A 16,362-nucleotide genomic window follows, 5' to 3' on the forward strand; every position below is an offset into this window, starting at 1 on the left:
AGGGAGCAAAGGGAGTGCATGTTTTTTCGATGAAGCACATTCAGTGTGTAACAACAGGATGCATGATTCCGCATATGAACACAGAATATAAGGCTACAGATACTTTGGAACCGACGTCTCATAAGAGCAATTTACCGCAGGACTATGGTGTATGGCGTCGGTTTCTGGCTGCCATCCCAGTCAGAAAAAACTACAGAACCAGTTAAAAAAATGCGTTAAAATATCCTGTAGTTCTGTCGTAACATCAGACGTTTCTGTAATTCCGTAGTACTTTTCTTTACTTCTGCAGATTATTTTCTGTTGTGCTTTACTGTAGTCAATTTCTGTCGTTTTTGTGTTGTACTTGCATGTAGTACATTTCTGTTTCAACCACGACAAACTCTGTTACTAAAAACGTCTGTTGTCAAACAGGTACCCTGTCAAAAGCTGTACATGAATTCTGTTGTGATGACAGAAAAGTTTCTGTACCTTTTTCCAACTGGGTAACATCAATATTTGGCGTTTTTAGAATAGTCAAGAATTACAAACTACGGACTACAGAAAAGCACTATGTAACTACAAAAAAAAGTACCACAGAGCATCAGAAAAGTCTGACTTTCCGACAGACTTTTTTATTATTTCATTATTTCATTGTATGATTGACGCAATTATGCCATTGTTGTTTTTTTAGGGACTGGGATCATTTTATACTGAACGTCAATGCCGCTGTTAAGAAGCTAAGAAAGCGCTCACAGAAAAAAAATTTCGTGAAGCAAAACAATCACCTGAGTTCTCTGTCAGCATCACCAGTGTCTACATGGTTGCTCGCCAATCGTCTTCTGTCATTATTCGGATGCCTCAGCCGGACAGGAGGCTCCTTCAGAGCAGAAAATGCGAGACAAGGTTACAGTCAAACAGCGCATCTCTACATCTCAAATCACCAGTCAGGCATTCGGGACTGTTCAATAGCTATACCCCCGACACAAGAATAATGAAACTATCACCTTTATTTTTTCGCTATATGGCGAAGAATTCGCTTTGCTTTACGTTTGTGGTTACTCATGGCTGCAATACATTTTGATCAGTTCTCGACCTTATAATTATTCAAGTTGAGCGCCACGTGGTGCAGAACTTGAATAATTAACTACAGGAATAATTCCTACAATACGCGGGCCCCTTGTTCTATTAACGCATCTTGAAACGAATTATAAATGAGCAACATGTCACGAGGCAGCTCATTTCTAAGCTGAAATACTGACATTCACGGGTTGCTTTTAGTCCTCAACAAGAAGGTGAGTTCCAGCGAAAGCAATTTATTCTAATCGATACTAATTAGGGGTTTGGTTGCTTAATGCATAGGTGCCTCTAACCTCTGGAGGTAGCGTTGTCGGGCCATTGAGCTCATTGGGGACAGTCGGTGACTGTGGAAGACTGGGTGGCCTCCGTTCTTGGATGAAACTAGGTGATGGAGGAGGTGGAGGCGAGGGTGACACGATGGGACTGGGCGTCACAGCCACGTCATCGTGGTTCTGTAAGTCGCCTGTCGAAACCGACAGGTCGGTGGATGCCAGCGAGCAAGCCTGCAGCACACGGAGACGCGACGGGAACGCTGTAAGCAAGGTGAAGGGCCAAAGCCACCAACTTCGCAATGAAGCTAGGCTTTGCGTCCCACTACTGTGTGACAATAGACCCAGCGGATCTTGCATCTCATTAACTTTACGGTAGTCATATTATGCAGTGACATCGCCTCACACCGACGGCTTTGCCAGAGGATTGAAGGGGGATGGCATAACAGCTAACGGTGTAAAAAGAGAAAAACCAAATGAGTACGCACCGTCACTACCGAGAGTCGTACCATATGGTCACTGCAAGATAGACGCTGATCCTAACTTTTATAGAACGGGAAAGGAAAGAATGTGGACATTAAAAGGCAGGCATGGAGCAAGCTGAAAAGAGCAAGGATACATAAATTCTGCAACTTTCTCAAATTAGTCGGCCGTCATTTTCGTAATAAAGCTGTTGCTTAGTCATTGCAGTTTTCTAATGGTCTTTGGTTGGAAAATTGCTTGGTCGAACCTGTACCACAGCAACTTAATTTTGCTAGAGGTAGTGCTACTTTGGTTGGCGAGTTAAGCAAGAGAGCCCTAGACGTCAAAACGTTGTTACCCCCACCCATTCCAAATGTTCAAAATTACAAAGTTAATTGCTCATACGAAGATATCCATAAGTAAAGCAATAAACGAGGGTAACTTGAGCCCTTTCTACATAAAGTGCAGCTGTATAGGAATGTTCTTGAAACGTACTGTAGTTAGGAACAGGGTTTCCTTGATGCTTTGCATAAATTAGGCTAAAGGCGAGGATGCGCAAATGTCCAATCAGAACAAATAAAGTTCATGTAATTCAAAGTAAATAAGCTGGTTCCAAGGACTTGTGCAAGGCCCATTGCTTAGCATCCCAAGGTGGAAAAGACAGAGAGGAGAAAAGGCGGTGAGGTTAGTAAACGATAATTGGCCCAGATCAAAGTAAAGCGCAGAGGAGCGCACCGACCAGTACATGGCGCGCCCAGGGCAGACATAAGAGGGCAAAAAGGGTCACTTCATAGTACACGGTCAAGGGCTGGTACAAGGTCGTCCGCCCTTGGAGTGAACACGCGAGCGCGTGGCTGCGCTCGGAAGAGCGTCACCGCATCCAACGCGGCCGCGCCTCGTACCAAAGTTTGCAGACGCACAGTCACCTGTAGGCGGTGCTTCGTGTCGTCTGGTACAGCATTCCAGTGCAACAGCAAGTGGTGTATTAGAGGGATGTACAAGATGACGCGATGCACAGCCTTAAGGTGCAACTGCGCCTTCATCGGATGCGCTGGCGTTCTGTACACTAAATGGAAGAGCTCCACCAGACATGATACGCGCTTCACGTTAGACAGACGAGACTAAGGGGCTGTCACACATAATGCCTGCTCCAGGGCACCCCTGCATGATCCCTTGGGCTGCGGGAACGCACCTCGTGTGCCTCGGCCTCCTGGAGTATGCTGTCGACCTCCTGTGAGATGCCGCTGACGTACTCCTGCGCCTGCGCGTGCGGGTCATGCACCTCGCTGAGGAACGAGAACATTTCGTCCAGGTCCAGGCACTCGGTCTGCTGCTGTGTCTGCTGCGGGTGTGAAGGATCGGCTCCCCCGCGTCGCAGCACGTTCTTCTCCACCAGGTTGGAGATGGCGGCCAGCTCCTCTTGAGCGGCGCTGCATTCCGTACAGCGCAGTTGTACCCACTGAGGTAAAGCGCTTATTGATAAAGACGACCTTGAGGCTCACAGTTGTAATTTGATGAGGGGGAGAATTGCATGAATGAAATAGAAACACCGCAAATATGAGGAATGGGACATGTACACAGTGAAGGTAGGTGCTTAAGAAGCATAGCACACAGCAACGTATGAAGCATGCTGAACTACTACTGTCTGTTTCTAATGACAGAACTGAAAGAACTACGAGCTTTTCTGGCACTCAAATCACAAGCCACAATAAAGATTTATTATCGACAACATCTATAGACGCGAACGCCGTTGTCGGTTGAAATAATACGCAGTGTGACTAGTTAGAAGCTATTGCTGCAATTTACAAAGCCAGACTTAAAACTTGGCAAATTGAGGTGTCGAGATACCTGGCTGCGTTCAACCACTGTTATAAACAAGGGTGATTATTCGTCTTCGCTTGCATGTCGTTTTATCCGACTAGGCATTTCGTTGGGTGTGCAGCTGGTGCTTCAATGCTTCACTAGAGAAAATATCCAGAATTACTGTCACACCATAGGGGCAGCTTTTCGAGCTAGAAGGTTTCCATGTAGGTACTGCTATGTTCAAATGCTGCTGAATAGTTTGTGCCCACAGCTATACCAATTATGGTTTCTGGGGTTTACAGAGCTGTCGTTGTCATAGTAATGATACTTGTGGTGCCAGATGCTTGTCTCCACCAGAATGAAGCACTGCTGTGTTCGTCAGCTGGCCAGTTAGAAAGTTTCACCTACGGCACTATGAACATAGCGTGCAGGCTTACACCCCAGCATATAACCACAACTGGCAGACTTGCACTGTTCAAGTACTCTGCAACACCAAGGTGTAATTAGATGTAAACAACAGGCTGACGAATAGAGGCACTGCCTAAATAGTAACAGTGCACTGGGTCTGCAGCTCAGTGCCAGAAGAGCGACGTTTTGAGAGTTGTGTTGCAGTGAGAGAAAGTTGTCACGCAATGCCCTTTATGCCTAAAACAGTTCTTTTCAATATTGATAACAAGCCTACATTTCCAGTATTTCATTTGGAGACTGGCTTATGGCACAAAAGACAAGGCAGTGAAACGCGAAAGCAAAAGCTGTAAATAAAATTGATAAGGAAGGTGTAGCACAGGAGCAGGTCATGAACAACAGACGTGAAGAGGTGCTTGAGGGTATTGACAACTACGTGACATCTACGTAACATCCACACAAGCGACAGTTAGGAAGGTGTAGACAGTACACGCAGGCGTGCCAAGCAAAAAGTGGAGTGGGCATGGGCCGCTAATATACTACACATGCAGGCACATGCGTCCAAGTGTATCCTGCCCACTTACCCATATTCCTGCCTCGTTTGAACACTAGGCAAATGGCAAAAAAAGAAGCCCGTCAAGACATGCTCTCATTGTTAATATAGCAACTGTGCAGCACACAGAGTATATCTTTTTGGCAGCAAATTTGGTATTTAAAGGAGCAAGAAATTTTGCCAATTTAAAAGAAAAAATGTTTGCCATAGAACCCATTTTACACCCACGAAATGCAACACCCTTTTAGAACGTTTTGGCAAAGTATTGGCCTGAAGTATTACTAAATAAAATAAAAATAAAAAACGCGCGACTGCCACCAATCCTTCCAAGTATATTCTAGCGCATATGGTACCCGGAACGACGAGCAAAACATCGTGTGGCTCTAGATACGAGATCTGGTTGCCTGCAGTTGTGTAGCCAGCTGCAACGACACTCCCACTATGCATGCAGGAAGCGCAATAAACTGGTAAACATGTGTCGAGTAATCGCTCCACTTGATCCTCCCTCTTCCGACTTGATATCAAGAAGGCCGAGTCACATGGAAATAAAACTGCACAGGACCGTCGATGCTTTCTGTGCTGCCTGTACAGAGAATATGCGTTTTGATAGAGAAAACAAGTTTTGACCACATAAACGTGGGGCGACTAAACGTCTCGTTGTAATTAATTCAGTCTTTTGAAACGTAGCTGCCAATGAACATGATGCACAAAAAGTATACTGCAGCTGTTTTTAAATATGATGCGCAAAAATATAATACAGCTGTTTGTACAAAAAGTCATGCGTATACACCAACGTAATTTACGTGGTCAGCACTAGCAGTTCTTTGAAGTCCTGTAACAGTGGGAGCCCTTTATTTCAGCCAATAACGTATTGTGATAGTCATAAACCTCCCAAATGGCGAATAGAAAGGCGTTAACATAGTCCGAACGCTCTTTACGTCGGCGCTGGGTGTACAAAGCAACTCTTTCGTGAACGTGGGTGAATGCTCAAAACACCCTTAAGGGTTTAACTAATCGGAGCATAAGGGGATGTACTGCGACCTGATATAGCACCCATATTGGTGCAAAGTCAATGCAGGAGGTCTGTGAAAGCTGCCCAGCAGTCTCGTCGCACGCAAGAACCACGCAGTGCGCATGCGCAGAAACTCACCGCATCATGTCCTCGGCGGAGGCCAGCTGGGCCTCGTCCTCGGCGAGCTGTGCCTCGGCACGCTCGGCCTCGATGCGGCGCCTCTCGAGCTCCTGCTCCTCGCGGCGTCGTATCTCGGCCTCGACGCGCCGCATCTCGCGGAGTGCGGCCGCCACCTCCCGTGCGAACATGCCCCGCACGTACGCCTGCATGGTCCAGATGGTTGTTTAAGACGCGAGGTATGAAAACATAAAACAGCATCGCTACTGTGCACGCGGTCACTGTCGTTATTTGCGCGCTAGTTTTCGAGCCTGCCCACAGCACAGCACTAAGAAAGTTAATAGAGGGTTGCAAACACTGTCACCACTAGGTTGTGCCTACTGACTTTGAAATGGAGTGGGCTTCTTAGACAATTGTAAGTATTGAAAGTGAGCCCTATCCCGACTTATGCCAGCCACGACCATCCTGCTCTTCCACTTTAAGTTATTTTGGGTCAGTAATCTGGTTCCCTACTCACGCTAATCACGCGCCAAATACTACCAAATTAATAAATGTAAGGCATTCTGTTAAGTTATGAGATGTTCACAGCGTGATACACTAATAATAATAATACTTTATTTCACCAACATTGAATGATTGCAAGTAACAGGCCTGCTAAAGCCTCATAAGGCTTGAGCACCAGAGCCTGACAAGTTGCGGAAACACGCACATATAATCGAGGTATTATTAAACATTTACATAAGAAAAAAAGACAAAATATGCCATCTGAAAAGCAAAACGAACAGGTACACAATATTACCCGAAATTCCAGAAGCCTGAATTTAGTGCACGATATATTAATTACTGAAAAATGCAAAAGAAAACTCTTCTTGAAGTCGCTGTGTCGCTTTTGAAGGAAGAATTAATATAATTATTACGGAGGTTGTCTAATGTAGTTTCCAGATTAATTCACTAGCTAGGTAAGCAGCTGTTAAGACCTTTTGCAATTCTTTAATGTCGATAAGCGTACTGCAAGGCAACACATTCCTGTGCTTTATAAGCTGCATTTAAAGATGACGCATAACGGCTTTAGTGACTCCATTTTAGATTATCCCAGGGTTTCATGACCTTAACTTGCCGTTTTAAAACTTTCCTTACAGCCTAATAGAATGCAGCGGGCTTATTTCTTCAAAATTCGGAAGTTGGTAGATTTTCGTGACGCCCGTGGTCAACGACGTAAACGACTATCTAAGTCCGAGATTGCTAAAACGAGCCACAGACTGATAAGAAAACCAGTGAATAGGGTACGGCAAACAGAATACCCAGATAGAACAGTACGAAATGTAAGAGCTAGCTAGAAAAAGCAGAAATATCTCTTTCGAAAGATGCGATATCAAATGGCGAAAGCTCATAATTTTCGCTTGCAGACAGCGCCGCCACCCATATATCTCCGCATTGGGTGGCCACTGGGAATTTTCTCATTCCGAAGCGGAGTTTTCCAACTGGGATACTATAAGAACTATGAATTATATCCTTCAATCCCAGTCGAAAAAACTACGAAAAATTTTCTGTTGCGACAACAGGATTCCTGTCGTGACAACAGAATTCCTGTTGTGACAAAACGTTTCTGCAGTAACATCAGAATTTTATGTAGTTACAACAGAAAAGTACAGCAGAAATACAGACTGCAGGTAACCAATACCGAAAAACTGCAGAACTAAAATTACTGTAGAACATTACGAAAGAGCTACAAATTATTTTGACGTATTTGTTTACACAGTTTTACGGTTTCTTGCACTTGAAGCCATTTCTCTTCTAACTCATTGAAGTACTGGCCAGCTGCGCGGCGAGCGATATAAAGTGGGACACTTTGACAGGCCGGCACCCTTGTATTAGAACGAGTGCCACGTATAAACGCGCTCCAAAGAAACGGTCAAGCATTTCTCGGCTCTCGATGAGTGACACAGGATCGTCCGCTTCTAAGGTGAAGGAGCGCGTGAAGTTGAAGGTGAAGAAAGTGACACAGGAGCGCGTGATGTTAAGCTCTGCAGAGCGAAGACTGATGGGAACATTTTAGCGTTTGTGCAAGAAACGCACAAACCATGGCAGCTGCCGTGTTTTGTGCGCGTGCTCGTATTTCGCAAGTATCCAACGAGTACCGCATGCGTATTCGCCCCAGAGGTAGACGACACCACACTCGGGCCTTATCAGTGCTGACTTCAATGCTTCTAGTCGATTTCGTTGCCCTCACAGCGTTCGTGTGCGCCGAGCGGCAGACTATCCTGACGTTGTAAGGCGTCAACACAGAAATAACCCAACGTGACTGTGAAACGAAAAGAGCAAAATGTAAAATTCGTTAGGTTAAATACTCACCTTTCTGGAGTACTGTTCCAAATAGAGTCCAAAGGCATGGCCATAATGGTTTGGTTTCTAGGGTTTAACGTCCTAAATTGACTCAGGCTACGAGAGACGCTGTAGTGGATGACCTCAGAAAGTTGGACCTCCGGAGGTTCTTTATCGTGCAGTGATATCGCGCAGTAAACGGGCGCATTTCTTTTCGCCTCCATCGAAAAGTGTCAGTAGCCGTATTCAAAAACCCTAATGGCAGGTAATTTCGCCGTGCTTTTACTTCAATGGTTTAGCTTTTACGCACTGGTTTTCATTGTTTTACTTGGACTCAAGTGAGTCTGGATTAAATGTTAAAACAAGTAAATGATCTTATTTGATCATTGCGCCACTAAACTGCATGCTGTCAACAGCCATGGGCGCCGATTCTCCCTTCTATAAAAAGTATTTAAGTCTCTCAAGAACAATGTAACACTGTCAAGAGAGTGAATCATGCTAATTAATGGATAATATTCATGTAAGGCTCACATACCGGCTTATATTCACAACTTTAGGCAAACTCAGCAAAACAGCTTTTGAACGTAATCATTCCACCTATTACAAACTGAATCTCAGCAATAAATATAAAAGCAGATTCTCCTTTCCATAAAAAGTATTTTAAGTCTCTCAAGAACAATGTAACACTGTCAAAGGAGTGAATTAAGCTAATTAAAGGCTAATATTCATGTAATGGCCACATACCAGCTGATACCCATAAATGTTGGACAAACTCTGCAAAACAGCTTTCGAAAGTAATCATTCCAGCTATTACAAACTCAATCTCAGCAATGGATATAAAAGCGGATTCTCCCTCGGTAGGCTTGTAGGTTTTTGCTATAAATTTATTTTCAAAAACGTGGCCCATTTTTTTAAGGCAATCTTACTCGTAGGACAAACTCCAGCAGCAATATTTTGCTATGCATTCATCGGAAGCCTAGACTTTTTCTATTAAATGCTGATAAAAACGCCTTACAATATTTCGCAATTTCCTCACAGTTGCTTTCAAAAATGCAGCACATTGGTGTCTTAAGTCAGTCCTAATTACTTGCTGCGAGCAAAGGAAAAACAATAAAAACAAATTTTGCTAAGCACAGGAAGCCTAAATCATCTCCATAAGCATGCGCATCACAGTATCTTGCAACAGCTCACAGTTGCCAGACAGTTAAAGCGTGTCCCAGAGAGCTGGATTTAATTTAAGGGAAAGCGTACGTATTAGGCGCAGCAGTAGTGCTACCGAGTTGAAAGGACATCGTTCTTGTAATCGAGTAAAAGATGGACTAAATAGAGTGCACTTCGCAAAAAAAAAAAAAAAAAAAAAAAAACCCTCCGTCGAGCCGGATTCGAACCAGCGACCTATGGATGCCCGCATCAAGAAGTCCTCTACAGTCCACCGCTCTACCAACTGAGCTATCGACGGAACAGATACGGAAGTAACGTCGACGTCTGGTGCAGAGTCTAGTTATACTCGGTAGATTTACGTGCACCCAAATTGTGATGTTCATGCAGAGGTGACATTCTAACGCTGCGCAATGTGATGCCAGTATAAAGTGAGCATATGAATACATCGGATAACATTCTTTAAATGTGCGCATTCGTGAAATGCGCTTTTCCACCGAGCCTTAATGTACATTTGCGTTATATATGCTGCCTCTCGAGGTTAGGGCTCGCGGCTCTCGCCTACGCTAAAATCGCATCGAAGCAAGAAATATCCCTTCGACGTGAACTCACGTTGTAGTGTGTTTTCCAATACATTCATTTGTCATAAACGACGCATCGGGCCGCATTTCACCTACAGCTACGAACATGATGGCACAATTTATTATTTTTTTTTTATTTCAGACGACGATTCTCTTTTCATGGCCTAAAAACGCCTAACTTTGATAAAATAAAAATGATTTCAGTCCAAAAAACCAGATGGCGCCTTTAGGCTGAAGGTTCGCATTTTGCCAACGCAGTCATGTGTATGAGATCAGAGGTCCGAGCACGGTTGGAAATTAAACAGCGCGGGGTGGGTAGGCTTGCTTTGGGAGCTCATGGGAATACGCCAAACCAAGGTGTGCAGGGTGACCTGGGATGGTCTTCTTTTGAGAGCAGGGAAGCTGGCAGCAAGATAGCGTTTGAGCAACGATTGAGAAAAATGGGAGAAAAGCGGTGGGCTAGGAAAGTCTTCAGCTACCTCTACATGAGGAATGTTGACACAAGATGGAGAAGGCGGACAAGAAAATTGGCAAGCAAATATTTGGACAGCAGTAGGGGGACCAGCCAGGAATTATCAATTAAGAAAAAGGTTAAGGAAACAGAGAGGGGTCTGTGGAAAACAGGGATGGAGACTAAATCAGCATTAGAAATGTACCGAACGTTCAAGCAGGAAATAGCCAAAGAAAACATTTACGATAATTCTAGGGGCAGCCCATTGTTGTTCGAGGCTAGGACAGGAGTATTGCGGACTAAGACGTACCGAGTCAAGTACCAAGAGATAGACACGCTGTGCAGGGTGTGTGGGGAGGATGAGGAAACGCCTGAACACTTAATAATTTCCTGTAAAGGGCTCCGCCCTATAGTTCAAGGCAATGGACCAGATTTAGCCAAAGCATTGGGGTTTAAGGATAATGAAGGGAAAATAGACTTTAAAAGGGTAGAAATAACCAAACGAAGGTTAGCTGATTGGTGGCTGAAAGGAAGGCAAGAATAGGTCCACACTATATATTACTATTCACGGCTAGGCGGCCTGTGGCGCCGCCGCCCGATTCAAAGGGTTAAGCCGTATCCATCCATCCATCCATCCATCCATCCTTCGGCTCCCGCTTTGAAATAAAGTGCGACTGTGACAAACATGCGTAACGCAAAATGCTAACCTAAATATCTTTTTTTTCTTCATAGTTTTGCTGGCAGAGAGAATCTATTTATACTCTTGTCTGCATATGTAGCAAGCAGACGATGTGCATATAAGACACGGCGCCGAGAAGTGAAGAGGCCTCCTAACTTCCGTAGTGCTGCAAGTTAGTTGTGGGGCGGAATAAACGTGTGCTTTTGTCCCCGCGATGAAACTTATTTACTTGAAACTTAAGTGTTGATACACTGTTTTTTCGTGGAAACGGGTTTCATTTTCGCCGCCGTATTGTTGCTATTCCCACCTGCAAGGTGACCTTAAAAACTGGCTGCCTCTCTGAAATGGCACAAAGGCATCTTACGTCATCTTGAAAGCAGCAGCGCAAAAAAACAAGGACGTTAAAGGGGACAAGACCCTCCCCCCCCCCCCCCCATACCAACTCGCCCAAATATTTACTCTTCTGCATTTTATGCGCTAAGTCACCTAAGTATGGAAGCGCAGCTGTATAATACACTAATGTACAGGTGAGTATGTTGAAGATACATTTGTGTAATGAACGCAGAATGTCTGCACAGGTCAGCCCATGCATTCTATCGAGCCTTTTATATAATTCTTTCGCAGTTCTCTCTTTAAGCTCACATAGACAACGTTGTCTTCTATTGTGGCACTAGCGGACAGCAAGGTAAATGGCAATGGTTTAGTAAATGACAAGCACTGAAGTCGTATTTGTTTCGCCCCTCCGCGATGGCTGAGTGGTCGGGGTGCTCGACCTCTGCACCCAGTTACGCGGGATCGAATCCCAGCCGCAGCAGCCGCTTTTCGATGGAGGGGAGAAGAAAGACGCCCATGTGCTGTGCGATGTCAATGCACGTAATAAAAATCCCTGGGTAGCCGAAATTTTCTAATAATAAAGCTTATTTGCTTCGATTCCTTGCTAACAGATGAAAAACGTTTTTGAAATGACAACTGGAGCGCAATCTGCCTTGCCGTGGTTAACATGTGACGTCCAGATCGCACCACGGGTGGGGACTAAAAAAACTAAAATAATGACGTAATAAGGACTAATCTGTAGTATATGAGAACACAGACCTGTATGGTGATGGCGGCTCGCCTCATCTGCAGGAAGTGGATCATCTGGCGGTGACCTCGGAAATGTTGCTGGATGCGAATGGCGGCTGCTCTTTGCTGAAGGAATTCTAAGACAAAAAGAAAACAAAAGGAATCGTCGAGCACTTATAAAAGCCCCAAACGTTTTTCAGAACTATAACTCGGCTTTCTCGTTTCAGTAGTCCGCACTCCAAATAAACTGAAGGACATTCTACACCGAAATGTGATTCTAAATGGGGCCAAACTCTTTCCATCCTTTGAGACCATGTGGATCCACCATGGTCTCGGTGATATTATAAGGTGGTCATTTCATCCGTCGGCCACCGTAGACCAACATGTTTCGGCCTTCGCACATACGAACTCCGCTATGTTCGAATACAGCCCAGAAACGACAGCTACCTAGCCGGAAAAAGGAACTACAAAATATTTCCTTTTATCACAACAGAATTTCTGCGCGGTTTTTAACTGTGACTATTGTGACACAATTTTCTGTAGTAACAACAGAGACCAAACAAAACTAAAGGCTACAGAAAAAGTACTAGAGAACTACAGAAAGGCACTAAAGAACCACAAAAAGTCTGACGTTACGACCGAACATTACGACAAAGTATATTTGTCGCATTCTCGCGCAATTCTGTAGTTTTTAGTGTATGGCGGGACAAAAAAGAGAAAAATTAAGCACCCATCGCGTGCTCCTGAGTATAACGGGCTGAAGAGCTCAGAGGCATTTGGATTATTTTGTATCATTTAAAGACCCCATTCAGCGTACGCCGCCGGATAAACTGTTGCTAAACAATAAAAAAACAAAAGCGTCTTCATTTTAGGAGCATGCAGCTTGGAAAGGGCTCTGCATTTCCAATGGTGAGCAATATAATCTCAGGACTTTCCGTGTATACAGCGCTTGCATACTGCGACGTACATATTAATCGAAAAGTGTACAAAAATGTGGCACTGCTACACGTACGTACATAGCTCGTACTTCGCTGAGCGTTAGAGAAATATGACTGAGGCTGAAACCTAAAATAAGGTCATCCAAGAAACGCTTCGTCCTCGTGCCTTGTCCTACAGTTTTGCGCACTTGCCTGCTGCGCAAAAGGCGCCCGTGTGCTGTGCGGGCTGCACTCTCAAGGCGAATAATCCTTTAAAGGAGTAAAAAGGGAGTGGAATCCCCTCTAGCTTTCAGCCCAAAGCATGGGGTAGATTTGCATCACTAAAAATGCTGAACACTATATTTTCGGCAAAGGAAGCAGATTCTCACTTCTCAGTTACCAGGATTTCACCAAAAGTTTCAATCTCATCTAGCTGATAACATCGAGGCTTCGAGCGCTGTGGTTAAAGTACACCTAATTGCATCAAATAGATGTTGCATGAGGTCGCAATTAGCCTGTTCAGTTCAGTCGTTCAGTCGTGTCCGACCCTTCGTGACCCTATGGACCATGTCACGCCACGCTTTCCGGTCTCTCACTATCTTCCTAACATTACATAACTTCATTGCAGTGCCTCGAGGATGCCATTTAACCATCGCGTTCGCTGCCTACCCCTTCTTCGGCGACCCTCAATCTTTCCCAACATCATGTAAAAAGCAAGAGAGTTCCAGAAACCCATCTACTTCTGCTTTATTGATTATGCGAAAGCGTTTGACTGCGTAGATCAAAGCAGATTGTGGCAAGCTCTCCAAAAGATGGGAGTTCCAATTCACCTCATCTATCTCCTCAGGAACCAGTATGAAGCGCAAGAGGCCACAGTCAGAACTGGGCATGGTCTTACTGATTGGTTTCCGATCGAGAAAGGAGTGAGGCAAGGCTGCATACTGTCGCCCTGCCTATTTAACCTATATGCAGAGTGCATCATGAGGAAGGCCGGTCTGGACGAGTCTTCAGCTGGAGTGAAGATTGCTGGAAAATGTATCAACAACCTTAGATATGCGGATGATACCACTTTAATGGCAGAAAGTGAAGTGGAACTCAAGAGACTTCTGATGTGCGTACAAGAAGAGAGTGAGAAGTTTGGGCTTAAACTGAACATTAAAAAGACAAAGATCATGGCGTCTTGCCCTATCAAGTCCTGGAGCATCAATGGACAAGAAGTGGAAGCTGTGACAGATTTTCTGTTCTTGGGCTCCAAGATTACCTCGGAAGGAGACTGCAACCATGAAATTAGGAGACGCCTGCTTCTGGGAAAGAGAGCAATGGTTAGTCTTGACCGCCTAGTAAAGAGCAGAGACATTAGTCTGCCAACCAAGATCCGTATAACTCGTGCTATGGTCTTTCCAGTTGTGATGTATGGATGCGAGAGTTGGACTGTGAAAAAGGCTGACCACCGAAGAATTGACGCGTTTGAATTGTGGTGCTGGCGAAGACTCTTGAGAGTTCCTTGGACTGCCAGAAGATCAAATCAGTCGATATTGTCGACCATAAACCCTGACTGCTCATTGGAGGGTCAAATTCTAAATTAGCCTGTTACTAACAGTAAAACATTCTGTACATTTTGTGGCGAAAACCTTCCCCGGCGCTTGAAAAGAATACCCTGCTCCTACAGGAACTGTAATTTTTACTCCTTTATAGTGTAATGCATGTTTAGATTGTTCCCTGACAGGTTATGCTCCAAAGAAACTATACGAAGACAGGAGACTCGACAGGACGTGCGGCATTGCAAGATTCAAGCCTACTAGCCCGACAACATATCTTCGTGAAAAGTGTGCCCGTTAAAGTTCCTTAAGCGGTTAGAATTATCACAAACCCCTCCACTACCACGTGATTATTATTAGTAATCCAAAATATTTATTTAAATAAAGCGAATGAGGAGTTAGGGTAGGGATTGGTCGGGTCCTGAGTCCGAGACTCCGTTGGCTGGAACCGCTGTCCAAGCCCTCGCAAACAAGGACCTTTGTACTGCGAGGTCGGAGCTGGACAGACCATCGTGTTAAAGCCAGGTTATTGCAAGTGACGATGAAAAAGTCCTTGAGAATATAATCTAATTTGGGACATTTTTATCGTGAAAAGAAAAAAAATTCGGGGCATCGTGCTCGCCCAGCTGTAGGAGCACATATGACGCCCCTTGGGCGAATAACTTGGGCCCCAGAAATCCACCATTCCTGGAAAGAAACATCGTGTGGCAATGCAGACGGGACCGCTGCTCGCGTGTACGGACACATCGCAACAACGTGACAACTGGCCGGAGTACAACTTCCAGAGCATTGCGGTGGCGGAAAACGCATCGGAAAACTAGTCTGACCGGAGCATGCATATTCAACATAAATGAAGCATCATTATTACCTCTCCGTAGCCTCCAGCCCCGCCAGGTCTTTTGCACGATGGTGGCCATTTCGCGAAGCAGTCTTCGCCTGGACTCTTCGAGCGGGTCGAATACGGAGGTGCGCAGAAACACCTGTCGGGAAGAATGAAGACATAAAAGCTATTGCCGAATAATTTGAATGACGCTCGGCAGTTAGCAGTAGTCCGTGGCGATGTCCCAAGTTCCAAAAAGAGCATCTTGTGATGCAGCGTGAAATATCGCTTACATCCAAACGTTTAAAAAAAAGACGACTACCAATAAAAATGTATTATACCTTGGTCTTTCCTATTTGCCACTCCATCTTGGGCATGCTCAATTTCTCGAGGATGAATCGACAGGCCTTGAGCGAATCCGGCGGAAGCGGGCCCATGTGCCGAACAAGGCACCGGTACCTCCGCAGGAAGTCGTCTATCGTGCTGTGGATGGGGTAACCCTGGACACGACGGTGGCACACACTGTAACCCACATGCTGTTTGAAGTGTAGTAGGAAGTATACATCCGCACTGTATACAAACCCTCATCTAATACGCCTTCCAGTGAAACACACCGACCGACGGAAACAGCTGCGTACACGTCCGCGATAAAGCAGGATATTTTACAGAGAAGTGGACACCGGGCAAACATTATTTATTGTAGTGTTCCGTGCACACAGAGCAGTCAATGTTCAGCATTACTTATTGATATTGTTCAGTATACAGTACTTAGCACTGAGGAATATTAAATACTGCAGTATATATCTCCCCTGTATAAGCAAAGCGTACTCACCTGTTGCCTGATGCGAATTATGTCCAGCATGCCAAGGTACCGAAGCTGTGTCAAAACTTGCTCGTCGTCGTAATTGTTGGCTGTTTTCTGAGTATTTGGCTTGATACACCGTACGTACCTGCAAAGAGACGCCAACGGAGATTTATCATTCACGCAGCGGGTTTGTGCCGTGAACGCCGCTCCGATGTCGTGGTTTGGTTTGGTTTGATTTATGGGGTTTAGCATCTCAAAGCGACTCTATAAAACGAGATACAATCACTGAAATCGTTCATTTTTTCTCACAATGTGTTATCAGTGCTCTTCGTGTGCCTTATGTAAAATCCTC

General features: G+C 44.9%; 1 protein-coding gene and 1 non-coding gene across 2 annotated transcripts in view; both read right to left on the bottom strand.

Moving 5' to 3' along the window:
* Positions 1–16,362, bottom strand: part of Myo81F (unconventional myosin 81F) — a 132,537-nt gene that overhangs the window by 43,974 nt on the left and 72,201 nt on the right. The window contains exons 14-21 of the mRNA XM_084583356.1: positions 16,038–16,155; positions 15,547–15,705; positions 15,254–15,365; positions 11,961–12,067; positions 5,699–5,883; positions 2,980–3,217; positions 1,350–1,559; positions 765–856 (exon numbers count right to left, since the gene is read on the bottom strand). Coding sequence (XP_084439482.1) covers positions 765–856; positions 1,350–1,559; positions 2,980–3,217; positions 5,699–5,883; positions 11,961–12,067; positions 15,254–15,365; positions 15,547–15,705; positions 16,038–16,155 — 1,221 coding nt within the window. The remainder of the gene's footprint in view (positions 1–764; positions 857–1,349; positions 1,560–2,979; positions 3,218–5,698; positions 5,884–11,960; positions 12,068–15,253; positions 15,366–15,546; positions 15,706–16,037; positions 16,156–16,362) is intronic.
* TRNAY-GUA (transfer RNA tyrosine (anticodon GUA)) lies at positions 9,367–9,458 on the bottom strand. Its single transcript is given in 2 exon segments — positions 9,367–9,402; positions 9,422–9,458. It is a non-coding gene; the product is annotated as a tRNA-Tyr (tRNA).

Source organism: Amblyomma maculatum, chromosome 11 (genome assembly GCF_055883805.1).
Source record: "Amblyomma maculatum isolate TAMU_Amacu chromosome 11, ASM5588380v1, whole genome shotgun sequence".
NCBI lineage: Eukaryota > Metazoa > Arthropoda > Arachnida > Ixodida > Ixodidae > Amblyomma > Amblyomma maculatum.